At 41.9% G+C, this 15,629-nt stretch overlaps 1 protein-coding gene across 5 annotated transcripts in view; it reads right to left on the bottom strand.

Moving 5' to 3' along the window:
- Positions 1-430: 430 nt before the first annotated feature.
- Positions 431-15,629, bottom strand: part of GREB1L (GREB1 like retinoic acid receptor coactivator) — a 132,747-nt gene continuing 117,548 nt past the window's right edge. For 3 of the 5 annotated variants that reach the window (XM_071418116.1, XM_071418148.1, XM_071418127.1), the window contains 10 exons: positions 13,375-13,530; positions 13,030-13,169; positions 11,139-11,300; positions 10,621-10,828; positions 9,800-9,965; positions 8,877-9,104; positions 7,458-7,599; positions 6,124-6,324; positions 4,500-4,638; positions 431-3,189 (listed from right to left, as the gene is read on the bottom strand). In XM_071418116.1, the coding sequence (XP_071274217.1) occupies positions 3,026-3,189; positions 4,500-4,638; positions 6,124-6,324; positions 7,458-7,599; positions 8,877-9,104; positions 9,800-9,965; positions 10,621-10,828; positions 11,139-11,300; positions 13,030-13,169; positions 13,375-13,530 (1,706 nt within the window). In that variant the 3' untranslated portion in view covers positions 431-3,025. The remainder of the gene's footprint in view (positions 3,190-4,499; positions 4,639-6,123; positions 6,325-7,457; positions 7,600-8,876; positions 9,105-9,799; positions 9,966-10,620; positions 10,829-11,138; positions 11,301-13,029; positions 13,170-13,374; positions 13,531-15,629) is intronic. The other 2 variants (XM_071418157.1, XM_071418138.1) reach the window with 1 other exon arrangement.

The raw sequence follows: 15,629 nt of genomic DNA, 5'->3' as shown, positions 1-15,629 counted from the left end.
TATAGTGAGGTGAGTGGGGATGCCTTCAGTCTTGAGTAACAGTTTAAAGCCCTAATGGAATATGGGAAAGATTTAGCTAAGGTTAAACTTAGCATTTGTTTCCATTTTGGAACCTATGTGCAGTCAGGATGTATTTGTTCATGGTGTGCTGTCCTTAGCCTTGGTCTAGAGCTAAAGCAAAAACCTGGCACCACATCCCAGACAATACTCAAGAGTACTTAAAGCTGGAGTAGCAGAACAGTGCTGGATTCTGGGCTGCAGAGGCTGGTTGTTTCCAAGCTGCCATGTGTAATTTTCCTGGGGACTGTGAGCAGCCTGTAAAGAGCTTTGTCAGAAAAGTGGTGCAGGTGCACAGAACTCTAGAACACAGAACTCTGTGGTGGGCTCAGAAAGAAAGAGCAGGACCCATTAAGAGAGACGCAGTCTGAAATGGTAACTTAATATATTCAAATTTAATGAAAGCACATTATAAACATACCATAGCCACAACTTCAGACAGTTTCAGTTCATAAACAGTAACATGAGGTAGACTGACTAGTGAAGCTAGATTCACCAAGTTTTTGGTTAAGAAAACTTTACACTAGGAAAGCAACGTTTTTAACCCTCTTCCAAAAGTCACAAAAAGCAATTACATAAGTTAAGCAAAAAGCATCTGCATATGATTCTTTAAATCTTAGTTTACATTCAGTTTTAACCTGTGAATAGACAAGAACATCTACAGGTAAAATATAACGCTGGCCAATTTTCATACATTCATAAGAATGGCCTTAATGGCAAGGCTTAAAACCAAAATGGAATAGCAATCATGTGCCTGTCAACCAAGGGTCTCCTTGCCAGGAATTCACAGGCAGCCAATTTAAAGTGTTCATAGGACAGGCTTATGCTGTTGGGGCTGGTGTAGTGCACTCTGGCCACAGCGTTACCAAAACTCCTTGCTTCCATAGGGGACAGCACTAAGGAAATGGGTTTACTATCAGCTGGTAAAGGCAGGCAAATACACTGATTTTCTAAATGCACTCTCAGCCCTCAGGACGATTTTGCTCTGCTCCACCAGTGGGCTAGATCCTCCTGGTAGTCTCAGCACCTGGAGTTTTAAGAACTTAGTGCAAACATCAAATACACGAACAAAAAGGAAACCATTTTTGAACATGTAATACCTGACACTTTTCTACACCACGCTAAGACTGGGGGCTGGCCTTAAGCCCTCTGGCAAAACCAGAGCTACTGGAATACATTCAGGCATGAAGCAAACACTGCAAGAATGATCTTGTATATTCCTACGTCTTCCCAGTGTTAAAATAGGTAAGGCAGGTTCTATCTGAAGGAAAATAAAAATAGATTTACTGAACGGGGTTGTTCATGTGAAATTTCCTAAATTTACAGCATCAGAAATAATGCTACATCAACACAGACATATGCAAACCATTTTACTTTGGCCTCTGTCAAATATATTATGTTTATTCATCTGTAAACATCTCTTCACAAGATAAAAAAAGTTGCTTAATTAACACTATGCCTTAAAAAAAAATGCAGCTTTGGCAGGTCCTTCTGCAATGACTGCAAGTCAGGTATAAAGATGCATTAATTTCATTGCTTTTTTGGGGAGTAAATTCATATTCCTGAATAGCCTTTAAGAACATTCTGCATTTTTCTTATTGATAGAGGGGGTCACGATGTGCAGAAAGATGATTGTTGGGAGGTGTGTGTGCAAGCCTCAGTGAGATAACATCTGCTGAGTGTGAGGGGAACAGAGCCCTGCTGCATACACCTCTGACAGCCAAATGCTGCGGCATCGAGTTAATTCTGGATCACCTTCACAAGGAGCAGTATTGCAGCTGGAAATGCAACAGTGTGTGACTGCTGCAGAGCCAGTGTTTACAGAGGTACGTGGATGATGGTTTCAGGTGATGTGGTCACACATCTCTGCTTCTGGAGAGTCCCTCCTGAGCAGTCCCAGCTCCCTGGGATTTCTCCTCTGCTCCCAGCCTTGGAGCTACTGTGGAATACTTTCTGTTTCTCTTGGGTCCAGCTCAGGCACTGTTACTCTCCTGCACAGTTCTTGGTGTGTTGCTTCATACAGGGTACAACTCAGATCTGAGCTCCGCTCTGCAGCCGACTGGAGTTGAGTGTAAAGGAAACAGAGAGGGAGTTGCAGGCAGTCTGTCCACCACAAAGGCACCGGACGAACAGGAGGATGCATTTCCGTACACAAAGAGGGATGGACTGCAAGTTTCCAAAGCTCTGAGGAGAGTGAGAAACTGAGGATGATTTGCTGGGAAGTTACTCTGGCCTGTAACTGAAGAGAGAGCAGCTCTGAGAAGCCTTTTGCTTTGGGCCCTGGAGCTGAGGAGAGGGTGCCTGCTGGGGCAAAATACCATTGCTAAGGGTGCACAGTGCCTGCCATGCGTTTGCCCATTTGTTCAGGTTTAAGTAGTAAACTTCGAACACCTGTGGAAATTTTGCCAAAGACAGTTTCAATACGTACACAATTACAAATTTTAAACTAACACTGCACAGAGAACAAGACTATTCCTCATAATACAAATATCTACTTTATATTGTAGTTTCAAACCCCTGAGTATTCCTGTACCACAGCACAGAGCTGAAGAGACACGGTGGGCTCTCCTCCACTTATCTTCGATAAATTCCACGTGCTAGGGTGCGTTTCATGTAACACATTCAAGCTTACAGCTGCAAGAGGGGAGCAGCTTCTTCCCCTAACTCAGCTGAATATAAAAAGGATTCTTCTTTGACAAAACAACATCCTCTTCCCAGATCCTACAGCTTGGTTGGCTGTGTGATTGGTGTCGGTGGTTGTGAATGATGTGAGAATAACTGGAATCCAGGATCCTTTAAATCATAACCAATGTGGTAATTTTACCCCAAAGAATAAAGCTACTTCAGAATGTGGGGAATCCTTTAGAGCAGTCAAGATAAATATTGGTTGCACTTTGCTCCACAGTGATTGTACTTTTTAAAAAAAAAAGTTCTTTTTTTTCTTTTGTTTGCGGTGTCTCAGAGAAGCTTATATGTGGCGTCCCGTAAGGAAATAGAGTGGTTCATCATCACTACTGTTTGCAGTTTGAAACTCATCCCGAAGTCGGAACTGCCACTCATCCTCCAGCTCCAAGCGGACTATTGTCTGCCGTAGCGAGCTCCTGTCTTGGCATATGACACACAGGGTGGCACCTTCAATTGAAAAGCATGTTAGATTCTCGAGGTACAATAACAACTCATCTCCTTCACTGATTTTCCTAAGATATTTTAGAGAAATCTCTGCTGCTAGGGGGGAAAAAAGTAGTATTAGAAAAGTCTATCACCAATTAGTGATATCACCAGACTCAGATCAATCCATCTGAATGTGTCCATTTGCACGAAGGCACAGACACGGAGATGCAAGGATGGTGTGGGATGTGCTTTGGATCACAGGATGTCACTGTCTGACAGCAGTGTTAATATCATCAACTGCAGCAGAGAGAACATTAACTAGATCTTTAAATTACTACTGATAATTAAGCCCAAATAATAAAGCCGACTTTTCTGTTTATTTCATAGGACATTTGGGTTTGTAGGAGGTCAACAATGAAATTCTACGAAGCCAAACCAGTCTCACAACTGACTTAAGAAAATCCGCTGACTTCCTTAAGTATGAGAGCTGCCCTAGGTAAAGCACTCTGAGTCTGTAATTTCTTCTGTGGTTTAACAAATTTACGAACTTCGTTCCACCTGGTGTTATACATGATCATTTAATAAGCAGGAGAACTGGACACCTTCAGGACCATCCCCAGCATGTCTTTGTGCCTTCTTCCTCTGTCTCTGCCCTGCAGGGCCCAAGAGGGCAGAGGAGCACACTTCAAAATGTGGTTCTTGGAATTGGCTGAGGGTCATCCCTATGGTAACCCTGCACATGGACCATCCTCAGTCAGCAAGAGAGGAAAATGGCTCAGCTCTGCCACCACAACTGCAACACACTTCAGCATTACTGAATTCCTCTGGCAATTTGCTAATTGCCAGCATTAAGACAAAAATAAGGATTTTTATGAGGTTTATCAAGTTCTGGTGAGGCAGACCAAATCATCCGTCAGCTAACAGCCTTCCTTATTTACAGAACTGAAGATTTACTGCCATTATAGACTGATTGCCAGAGCAGAATTTCCCGTCCTCATCACTAACATCTGTGCTCACAACTCTCAAGTTGCTGACTGCACAATTCATTGCCTGATTTCCAAAATCCTTGCTGATGTCCCTTTAAAATAACTTAAAGAATGTCATTTATCAACACTTACCTGAGGTTCAATTATCTGCCAACAGTAACAGAAGTTTCATACACCCCTCAAAAACCACTCCATCTATTTCTTTTGAAAACAGTGCCAAAACAAACTGTGAAAATAATGGAGCTATTTAATCAAGCTGTTTATTCCTCTGCCTTTCCCTTTTCATCCATGCTATTATTAGTTGGAGAGAGGCAGCCAGGATGCCCAGCAGAGAAGTGAGATTACCTTTGAGAAACCTGAACCGCTTGAGGAGGTCTGCACCGACGAAGGAGTCGCAGAGATAGAGCAGAAGTCCACTGAAGAACACCCCTTCACAGTTGACATTGACTGAGTGGGGGCGAGAGCTAATGTAGCATATGGCCACCTGAAACACAAGGGGGAAAGAAATGCTTTCTGTCTCAGAAATGTCTAAGGATGACTTATATGGAATGGAATATAACTTAGTGATAACAGGCAAGTCAGCTGGTGCTCTGATAAAAATCCAGTTGAACAAGATTGCAGTACTGAGCAAACTTTCCAAAGAAGTAACACACACAACAAACCTCTAGATTCAAATTTGGTCACCAAGTCTGCAACACAATATTTCAGGGCTCTCTAATTCAGTTTGATTTTTTTTTTCCTCTACAAATTACCTGCTTATAATAACTGTATAGATTATACAGGTTATTCTAATAAGGATACGTTTATCAAAAAACGTGATTCCATAAGTAGGGGAAATCCTGGTGCTTGTGGTTCCAAGCACTCTTGTGTCTCAGTGCTGTGATGGCTGTTACATAACAAAGGGTCCCTCCTCTATCTTACCACTGACCTCCATAAAATTTGTCTGAACAACAGACAAATGTCTTGTTAGACATTGACCCTGCTCCAGACCCAGTTCAAGCTGACCACTGGATTCAAAAATTCTGAACTCCCCACCTACAGACATCTAGAACGTATTGGCAAAAATCTGATTTCCTTGAAACCCAGGTTGATAAAAAGAGAAGCATCAAAGGATGAACATCAAGTTTTGTCAAGAATGGCATCACTTTTGGGTTTTTGCTTTGTATGAAATATTATTTCAGATAGACACGCCCAGTTCCTTTGTAAATTATGGAATTGTTTAGGTTACACTCATTGAGATCCCACTGTTATCATGGGTCCATGAGATCTAAGATCACTGACTCCAACTGTTAACCCAGAGAGTGATAAGGTGAGCCTCCTTTTCTCCAGGCTAAACACCCCCAGCCCCCTCAGCTGCTTCTCATAGACTTGTGCTCCAGACCCTTCACCATCTTCACTGCCCTTCTCTGGACATGCTCTAGCACCTCAATGTTCTTCCTGAACTAAGGGGCCCAAACCTGAATACAGGATTTGAGGTGTGGCCTCCCCAGTGCCCAGTACAAGGAGTACAAGGGAATGATCCCCTCCTTGGTCCTGCTGGCCACACTGTTGCTGACACAGCCCAGGATGCCATTGGCCTTCTTGGCCACCTGGGCACACCCTGGCTCATGTTCAGCTGTTGTCAACCAGCACCCCCAGATCCTCCTCCTTTGTGCAGGTTCCCAGCCACTCTTCCCCAAGCCTGTAGCACTGCATGGCGTTGTTGGACCCAAGCGCAGGACCTGGCACAGCCCATCAATCACATTAATCCATCACAGACCTCTGGTCTCTACCCACACCAGCCAGCTGGAGGCTTCACCACCAGCTCCTCCAGTGGATTGGTCCTTTACTTCCAGCAGCAGAATCTGTTTCAGACCAAAGTCTTCCAATGTTACCCTTGAAGCTGAGGAAGGGCATTTCAACACAACAAAGATACTGAAGTAAAGGTTTGCATTTCCTTGTCCCCATCATCCCTGCATATCTCTTGTACCTCCAGCCCGATGTTCAGGTAGCAGTCAATGGCCAGTACTGGGTTCTTGAAGTTGTGGATGGCCTTGGGGAAGAGTTTGTAGGTTGCATGTTGAAGGAATTTCTCCAGGAGAAACTGAGACGGGGCTGCCAACAATGTGTGCTCGCTGTCTGGGGCACAGACGTACTGAAGAGGCATTATTGGTGCCACGCTGTCTGAGACCTGCAGTGAAACCAAGGGGAACCCTTTTAACCACCTACTCTGTGTATTTGATCTGCTGGAGTTCCTCTAACTGGGGAAGGGACTGGCATGACAGAGCAGGAAGAGAGAGAAAAGGAACAAAAGGATCAAAACTCCCCACTCGATTTTAACATAGCACCAAAGCACAGAAATAAATTAATTGCTCGTTCTGTGCTTGCTATGTACTTCTGTGAATATCTGCTTGCCTAAAGAAGAGACATAAAATGTGGAGTTCCAACTGTCACAGTGGCCTTCATCCTGCCTTACTTGTGGGCATTATATGATATTACATACTCCTTGTGAGGAGTCATCCATAAAAAGTGTTTTCTATGGAGTTTTCTCATAGGCCAGTCTGTTACTACAGATTCCACTGCAACCAAAAGAAAAGGAAACTCAGAAAATGATCTTAAAAAATACTTAAACCCAAAAATACTTAAAGCCAGAGTTTAGTCAGTTAAATTGTGAAGTACAGGAGGTGTCTTTTTAAAAGGAAGATGGTGTGGGATGTGTTGAAAACCACCAGGAACACAAACTGTAAGATTCCTAGATTAAAGACAATCCTTTGAAATACATCTCCATAGGCACAGGTGTAACATACTCTGTGTAAAATATTTTATATATTTTTAAAAATACTTGGATTTCGTGGGGGGATTTCAGAAGGTTGTAGTTTTCAGAGCCTTTCTTCAGCCCTCTTTTTGTTAGGAAGTGCAAGGACTGAAACTCATCACAAATCAGCAAACACCAAAAACTTGTAGCTGTGCTGAATTTTTAAAACTGAATCTAGTACAACTTGCTTGCTTTGGATCAGTCTGCAAAATCTTCCTCTATCAGAGATACCACTGAAAAACTACACCAAACTCTTCCCAATCTCTGTCCAACTTCTAATAGATTAGGAGGATTTGTTTAGTAATTTATAAATAGCAAAATGTTTCTCGTTTTCTATTTTTGATGCAGCAGCCCTACCATGGATTAAGCCATGAATGTCAGATGTCAAATAAGTACAAAATAAATCTAAAGAACTAAAGACTAAAGAATTAAAGACTAAAGAACTAAAGAATTCATTATTTCTAGGGAAAACAGGTCCTGATTTTACCACTTAAGTATACCAGACTTACCATGATTTTTGGCTTCACAACAAAGTCCTTTTGTCCTCCAACCTGAATGTGTTTCTTCATGACACTGAAGTTGTTGAAGCGGCAGATGAGGAGGCCACTGCTGTTGGTCCTCAGATTAAAATCCACATCTTCACAGAAGTACCTGGACATTAAACACAAGATCACTAAAGCAGCTGTGTGGCTGCTGTGCACAAACATTCACAAACCCCCTGCTAAAATGCACCACTGTGGGCTCAGCAGAGATTTTTGGAGATCATCTGATATGGTGCCACAAATTTTCTGCAGAGTTCCAAAGACTCATTCCTTCAATGAGCTCCTGGTCAAGGAAAGCAGCTGCTGGTCACCCTAAACCCAAACTAGTCTTCACTTTTCAGTGTTCCTGTGTGCTTCTTCCCCACACCCAATCTGGATTGCACACATGCTCATCACACTGGCATCAGACTTGGCAGAAGCTCTGCAGTGACCAACCTCCACCTCTGAACAAACCAGTTCCATATGACATATTTCTCCATAAACTGGAATCAAGGGGAAAAATATGGCTTTAACAAATACTTGGCTATGTGAGAAAAAGCTGCTGGGAAGTAACCCTAGTCCTCCACTATTCATGATGTTGTTCATTTCTATGGACTGACTCCCACCTCATGATTCAACCTGACACAGAATGTGAAATCAAGAGCTCTGAAAGTGACACCAGCTTGCACTGACAGGCTACAATTCCTCATTGAAACACAGAGGATCCCTGAAAAGAGCAGCAGGAACCCAAGGTGAGAAGCCCCAGGGCCATTATGGCCAGCAGAGACAACAGGGTTTATTTGGAACTCACTTGTCTGGGGAGAAGAAGAATTGAGTATTTCTTCAATCTGTGATGAGAGCTAGCAATAAAGGCCCATGATATGGCTGCTTTATTGCAAATGCTTTAGGATGAAGTTAGGTGAGCGCAGGGGTAGGGAGGAAGGAAATAGTAGAAATGTTTTCATCTGTTTTTTTTGCAAACTCAAGTGACAGCAGGGAGGACAGCTATCTCTGAAAGAAATACAAGGAATCCCTCCCTCTAGGCACTCTGGAAACTCCCCATTCTTCCTGTAACTGAGGCCATTTGGGCTCCTTTCCTGGACTTTGGGTACAACCAATTATTTTTTTATCCTCAAGTTTCTTCTTTCCTCATTTTTTCGGTCCTCTGAAGCCCTTCCTTGCCCTTGATCTGTCTTCCCCAGGTTTCCTTGGCTTATAGCAGTTTCATTTTGATGCCTTACTCATTCAGATGAAACATTTATCACATTGTGTTTTATTTTTGTGATTGTGCACTCCTTACCTAAGGTAGAATCTTTCTGTTTATCTCAACAGCATTCAGAAACATTGTGACAAGGTTCTTATCAAGCCAAGATGCTATTTTTCCACAGAGATATATGTGCTGCCTACCTGTTTAGGTCATATTGCACATTCTGGGTCAGGTCTATGTTGAGCAGTATAAAATCACGCACATGGCACCTGGAGAACGGAGCCTTTGATTTCCTGGTGTTCAGCTTGCTGTTCCATTTCTGAACACCCAGTATTGCATAATGAACAATTTTGGGGGTGGCTTCAATGTGTTGGAGGACACTTTTCAAAGACACATTCTTGCTGAAACTCCCAGGCTCCAGGGACTGGCTGCAAAACATCATCATACACAACATACAAACATATTTTATTATTTTTGTATTACATACCCTGCAAATATATACATCTGTGTGTATAAAAAGGACCAAAAAATTCGATTGACAACTGAGAATGTTTACTCCAGATGCTGTAAAAATATATACATAAATGAAGACTTTTTAGCAACAGGCAACTAATTTCACTTCATCAGGGCAGCCAATAAGAAAATGAGCCTTTCAGCAAAGTTCTTACACAGCAATTTAAGAAGGGAAAAGAAGTCATGTTACACATAAATTTTGGAATGCTATTTTCTCTGTACTGGACAGTGTAAGCACTGAGAAGGTCAAGAGCTTAATGCCTTCTAAGTTTCACAAATAAACTGTTTGCTCTGAGAAACATAAATTGAATCAAAACAAAGTAACATATTGAAAAATCCCTCAAACAGTTGCTAGAAAGAAGAGTGGCTCTAGGCAAAGAACAAACACAATCAGAGGTCTATTGGAGGTACTGACACAGATGTAAGGGCACAGTCATGTGGAAGTGTTCAACAGCAGGTGTTGAACTGCATGTTGGTGGCCAACAAGACAAACATTCGGCCTTCCTACTGCTCTGATGCTGGCATCCCTGCCAGATGTTGGACCTTGGTCACAGATGTGCTGCTGGCAGTGCAGGAGCAGTGCAAGGAGCCAGCGTGGGTGGGCACCAACCTGGACTGCTCGTGGAGGCTGTGCATGTTCCACAGGACGCAGGAGTCGTCCATGACCACGATGAAGGGCCACACGCACTGGCGCTTCACTCCCAGCTCCTCCAAGCGGTTTCGTTCCAGTTCCAGATTGTGGTAGGAAAGTTCCTTAATAAGAAACCTGGCAGCACCTGAGGAAATACCATGAAGAAGAGATACAGACATCTTTATTAGACTTTATCACTCTTTCCAGAGAAAGGTAACACAAACATCTGCAGTCATTACCCTTTCTGAACTTAGTGCTCATATCACCTTAGTTTGCAAAGAAATCTGTATGTCCCTTTTTCAGTGTGATTAAATCCACAAGGCAGATTCCAAGAAGACTGGATGCTTTAAGACGCTCTGCAGAACACAGTTCTCTGGGCATTAACGAAGTAATTTGAACCAAGAAGGGTAAAACTGAAGCTACTTAAAACTTCTTGCAGAATAAACTCAGCATCCATGAAAACAAATTCCAAAGTTCAAGCCCCCTGTGTTCAGCTGCAGTTAATATTTACCTTCTGCTAACTAAAACATTGCAATTTGAATATGTGTTAAACATCTAGAATTTACACAGCAAGATTGAGTAAAATGAGTGAATATGGCCCACAAAACATCAGACTTTAAGCTGAAGAGGCAGTGATCCATGCAAACATATATTCCATGCCCCTGACAGCAGTTCTTCTGCATTTTTGCGCAGACATCGTATGTGAGGAGCTGCTGCATGGTTTCCTGCAACAGCATGATCCACACTGTCCAATGCAGATTTTGGTACCTTCACAGCAATGCATTGATGGTGTCTCTTACCAACTCCAGCGTTGTTGAACATGCCTGGCAGGACAAGCATGATGTGGTTGGGCCAGTATTTTCGGTAAAGTGGCATTTCATACTCCTTGACTACCAGGAGGTGCAGGTGGCTGATGCCTTCCATGGCATGGTAGAGGTTCAAGAGTCCGTGCTCATGACGTCCACTCGATGGGGTGAAGATAGGACTCTTGACTGCATTCAAATTCTGCTGGAACACAAGGTATTTTGGCAACATTAGGGTGAAAAAGCAGGTTATTCCTGATAGGGACTTCCATTTGTTTATTTTTTACACCACATTTTAACATCACTGATTATTGCAACACATATGAATTGGAGGCTGGGAACAGAAAAAAAGGATGTTTGCCCTCAAAAAACCCATTCTAAGGGAACTCAGGAAAGATTTACACAAAGGACTTCAAAACAAAAAGACAACAGAAAAAACCTCCTCCCATTAATTTGCATATGTATGTCAAGCTGCCTGCGTGCAGCAGATGGGTGAGAGCAGCACAGGAACGCACCTTGTCAGAAACGAGTGGGAGTCGCATGCTTTCGAGATGTTTTCCCTGCTTGCTGAAGACAAAATGGTTCTCTTTGGACTTGGGGATTATAAAATGCAGCTGAACCTCTTCTCCCAGCATCGAGGATGAAAACGTGAATGCGTGCAGAGTGGAGTCAGACACCTGAAGAGCAACAAGCAGCAAAAAGAGGTTTCCAGCAGGTAACACAGAAGGAGTAACAAGGAGGAGGAGTTCTTCCAGTCACAGTACTGGAAACCATCAGAGAAGAACATCCAAACCACTCTTTCAGTAATCATGTTCCTCACAATAAGGTGCATTATTGAGGCCTTGCTATTAAAGGAATCAGCTTTCTGTACCAGTAATGGTCTTTGGCCAAACGGGACTCTTCTGAAGTCCATTTCAGCTAGGAATTATTTCTCAGTATTTACAAACAGAAGTCAAATATACAGATACACACACACACACATACATAAACATGCATACATACTAGGAAAAAAACTGTCCAAATCAATTTACCCAGAAGGTTCAAAGAGCAGTGTAGTACGTGGGGGTGCCTCCACAGCAGCATACACCATCATTCAGACACCTCAGCAGGAGCACCACTGTATTGGTGTCAGTATAGTATTTTTCCTGTGGCAATACTCTCCTAAGTAGTAGTGTGACCAAAGCAGACCGCACCATTAACAAGGCTATGAAGAATTTGGGTGAGCTTAAGTTTGCCCAGCACTTCACTGAACCATGTAAGTGTATACAAATGCCTACACAGCTGATAGATGTCATCCTACAAAAGCATCTGTCTTACTACAAAGTCAAATCAATTACTCTTACCAATGAGCTTTCCATAATATTTTGCTAAAAATTGAAATAATTAGCCAAAGATGGAAAATGAAAGCAACTTTATTTAGGTTTTGTTAAAGCATTTAAGAATCCCTCTCTCTTCATAATGTTTGCTATCCAGTGACTCCCCTTTGCAAGTGTAATTTCCCTGAGCTTAATTATCTTAATTCTATATACACAGCTCACAGTGACACATAGAAGTAGGTGTTTATAGTTATTAGTACTAGTTATGTTTAACCACATGCACAAAGATAAGTGGAGGGAACAACAGATGTCCTTGGGGAGGATTTGCTTCTGTCAATGGACTTAATGAAGCATGAGGTTTAGATCAGACCTGCTGGTGCTGCTCTGAGGGAACTGGCATTGTGCACTGCCAGGTCAGGGTGTCTACACTGCCATATCTTAATAGCAAGCTGCTGGAAAACATTAGCAAGCAAGGAATGAATGAATGGAGATAAGAAACTTCCAGGTAAATTGCTGCTGCTGGTTAAGAAATAATGTGTGAGCTATTAACCAGGAATAATCTTACTTGCCAGTCTTCTGTGAGCATAACTGTTTGCTTTAGAAATGAAAGGTTTTTTTAACTAAACAGATTAAAATGTTCATTTTGGTCCAGTGACTCATAAGCTACTGCTGAGATGGATGCACAGTTACATATAAGGCAAGGAAGAAGGAGGTCTTGCCATCTCCCATCACAGGTGTGGATGGCTGGCATTTAGGTTAGACAAGCATTTCTCTTCATTTTTACAGTCTTCTCCCATGAGACACTGCAAACCCTCTGGACAGGCTGAATAATGCTTTGGCTTCAGAAAACTAATCACAATATTCACCCTTTGCCAGAGGCAGCTGCAGAGAAAAACTGCTCATTCAGAACGTGACAGACACAGTTGATGCTCCTGGGTCTGTAGCTCAATATCTCCCCTGAGAATGGAAGAATTAAACAATTCCATCTGAGGCAAGGTGAAAGCATGAGTCCTGAGATGAGAGCAGTATGCCTGGAGAGACCACAATAAAAAACCAAGGATGCAGTTTACCCTTAGACCTTGACACCAACCTGTGCAGCAGGATTTATGTCCATGTACTGATGGCACTGCTCACAGTGATGGAAGGTGTTGTAAGCTGCATATTTAGTCAGCATCATGGACACAGTCTCCCTTTTTTTAGGTTCCTCTGATTTTGTTTCTTTGCTTGTTTCTGTGCACAAAGAAAAGAAATAACAGAAATTTTAGGAGTGTTAAAAAACAGATACTGTGATCCTGGCACTGTGAAGAATACATAAATTATTTTTTTCCATTTCATTCTGGAGATTAAAGGTTCTTGTGAACTTGTGTTCAAATGAACCAATAAACACTGAATCTCTGCAGGAAAGTATTCCTTTAAAAGTCTACATTTTACTTACCTTGTTTCACTCTTGAGAGTTGCTCTGTGTACACAGGACTTATATTTCTGTACTTAGGGTCATGTACACTCAGGTCGAAAGATATTTTGCTGAAGATCTCAATGTCTGGCCAGTGGTCATTGCTAGACTGAGTAGCTTCACTGTTTTCTGTATGATCTGCAACAACACACTTCAGGTAAGCAGAATCAGATACCCACCAAATGATGCCTATGTGATGGTTGCTGCTTTACAGTTGCATTGGAACTCACACAGGCACACACACACACAGAGCAACATCTCTGAACACCATAAATACTACCAGTGAAATTACAATGCACACAAAGCCATTCCAAAGAAATGGCAATTCCTTAGAAATTGTGTGCAGGAGGAGAAGCCTCCTAGGTTTCATGCTGCTGAGGTATAATTCACTCTGGTTTAAGCTTAAAATGCTCAGATGAATGGTCCTATTTGTGCAGAAGGCACAGGTGTTGTAGTTTCGAGCCCCTCTGTGATGGAATGAAGAGCACTGGGTAAATGAGAAGCAAAAGTATCCAAAGGCAGAAGGATGAAAGCAAGGAAAGAGAGGCTGTGTATATTTATGAGCTAGTAGCTGGTGGTACATGATAAAGGCAGTAGAAGAAATGCTCCTATTACAGAATAGGATGTGGCCAGCAAGGATCAAATGAAACTTTTCTGTACTGATCCAACAGAGATAAGTCTAAAGTAGAAAATCAAGTTTAAGCAATGGGAATGGTAGAAAACACTGGCCTAAAAAAACAGCTTTGGAATGCAGCTTGAACATGAGTCAATTCAGATTAAAATGAGATGGAAGAACACATGAAAATAGGTGTGTAACTGAGGTTACTGATTTTAGAAAAGTGAACTCAGGTGAAATGAAGGTTGGGTATATGGATGAGCACATGCTCACCCTACCCTGCTGCAAGAGGAGAGACAGTAATCTAAAGAGCTCTGAGTCCATTACTCTGACCTGGGTAATATTCAAAATTTGGAGAGGGTGAAGGAAGTAATTAAAGATGTTGAATTAAATGAAAAATATGATAAAATGCAAATAGGTTGACTAAAGAAATCCTGTGTTACTTTCATTATTTCATGGCCATGAAATACCTATTTCTCTGAACAAAGAAAATGCAATGAATCTTATCCTTCTAGACTCAAGTACGTGGTATGATACTATAGGACAAATTATTAATACAGCTGAAGAAAATGGAGAATGGTCTGTAAATTGAAAGAGTTGACTAGATAGAAGATGGTAGCACGTAACATTGTAAGCATAAAGGTAGGTGAGATTACCAATGAAGTTAAAAGTTCAATAGAGGGGCACACTGTTTAATATTTTCACTAATCTCACCAGCTTAAACAAAAAATTGGTTTAAGTTTGCTGGTGGCACACTCCTAAAATCATTGTCAACATGCAAAAGGAATCAAAGATCAGCAGGACGGAATTCAATGGCCTCAACAACTGTAACAACAAAAACTTGGTGATATTTAACAGAAAAAATGTGAGTCATATGTACATTGAAGGATTAATAATAAGCATTTCTGCAGCAGGTTGGGAGCACCTTGGTTGGAAATGACAGAGTTGCTGAGAAACCTGGAGTACTAAGCATCAATGCCACTGAAAAGGGAGAATGGAAAAGACCATTCACAGGTTTCATCAATCATGGGGCTTTCAGTGGGGGCAGGGAAACACATGAGCTCTTGTAGGCTGGATTGGTTAAACATTCAGTTCTGCTCACCCATGCACCAGAAGGATAAATTGAAAATAGTACCAAACTGACTAGGAGAATAAAGAGCCTGTCATTTGTGAGAATCTTGTAAGAAGATCCAGACTACCTAGGTGAATGCTGAAGGCGAGGTAAGATAGCTGCCTGACCACTCCAAAGAAACAAACCTCAAAGAAGAGAAAAAGTATTTTAATTTAAATTATTGTGGTTTTTGGTCCCAAACAGAATGCATATAAATGGGACAGAAACATATTTGGGGTGGAGAATAAAGTAGTATTAAAAATAATGAGAACACAAGGGCTCTGGAGAAGCATTCCAACAGAAGTAGTGGGAGCAAAAAAGCCACAACCAAAAACCCCAACCAAACCCAAACTGGTTTTCTGCTGGAGTTCCATGCATTCCTGGCAGGGGTGTGATACATTGCCATGATCTCAACAGGCCAGCCAGCACGGTGCAGAACATCTCCTGCATTTTGAGATTTCATCCTAAGTTTCTGAGGTACTTTAGTTCAAGTAACAAGGGAATAACTGC

This window comes from Agelaius tricolor, unplaced genomic scaffold (assembly GCF_023055355.1).
Source record: "Agelaius tricolor isolate 1412-34295 unplaced genomic scaffold, bAgeTri1.0.p SCAF_2, whole genome shotgun sequence".
Taxonomy (NCBI): domain Eukaryota; kingdom Metazoa; phylum Chordata; class Aves; order Passeriformes; family Icteridae; genus Agelaius; species Agelaius tricolor.
Note: the sequence above shows the minus strand (reverse complement) of the source record. Positions and strands in the feature narration are given on the sequence as shown.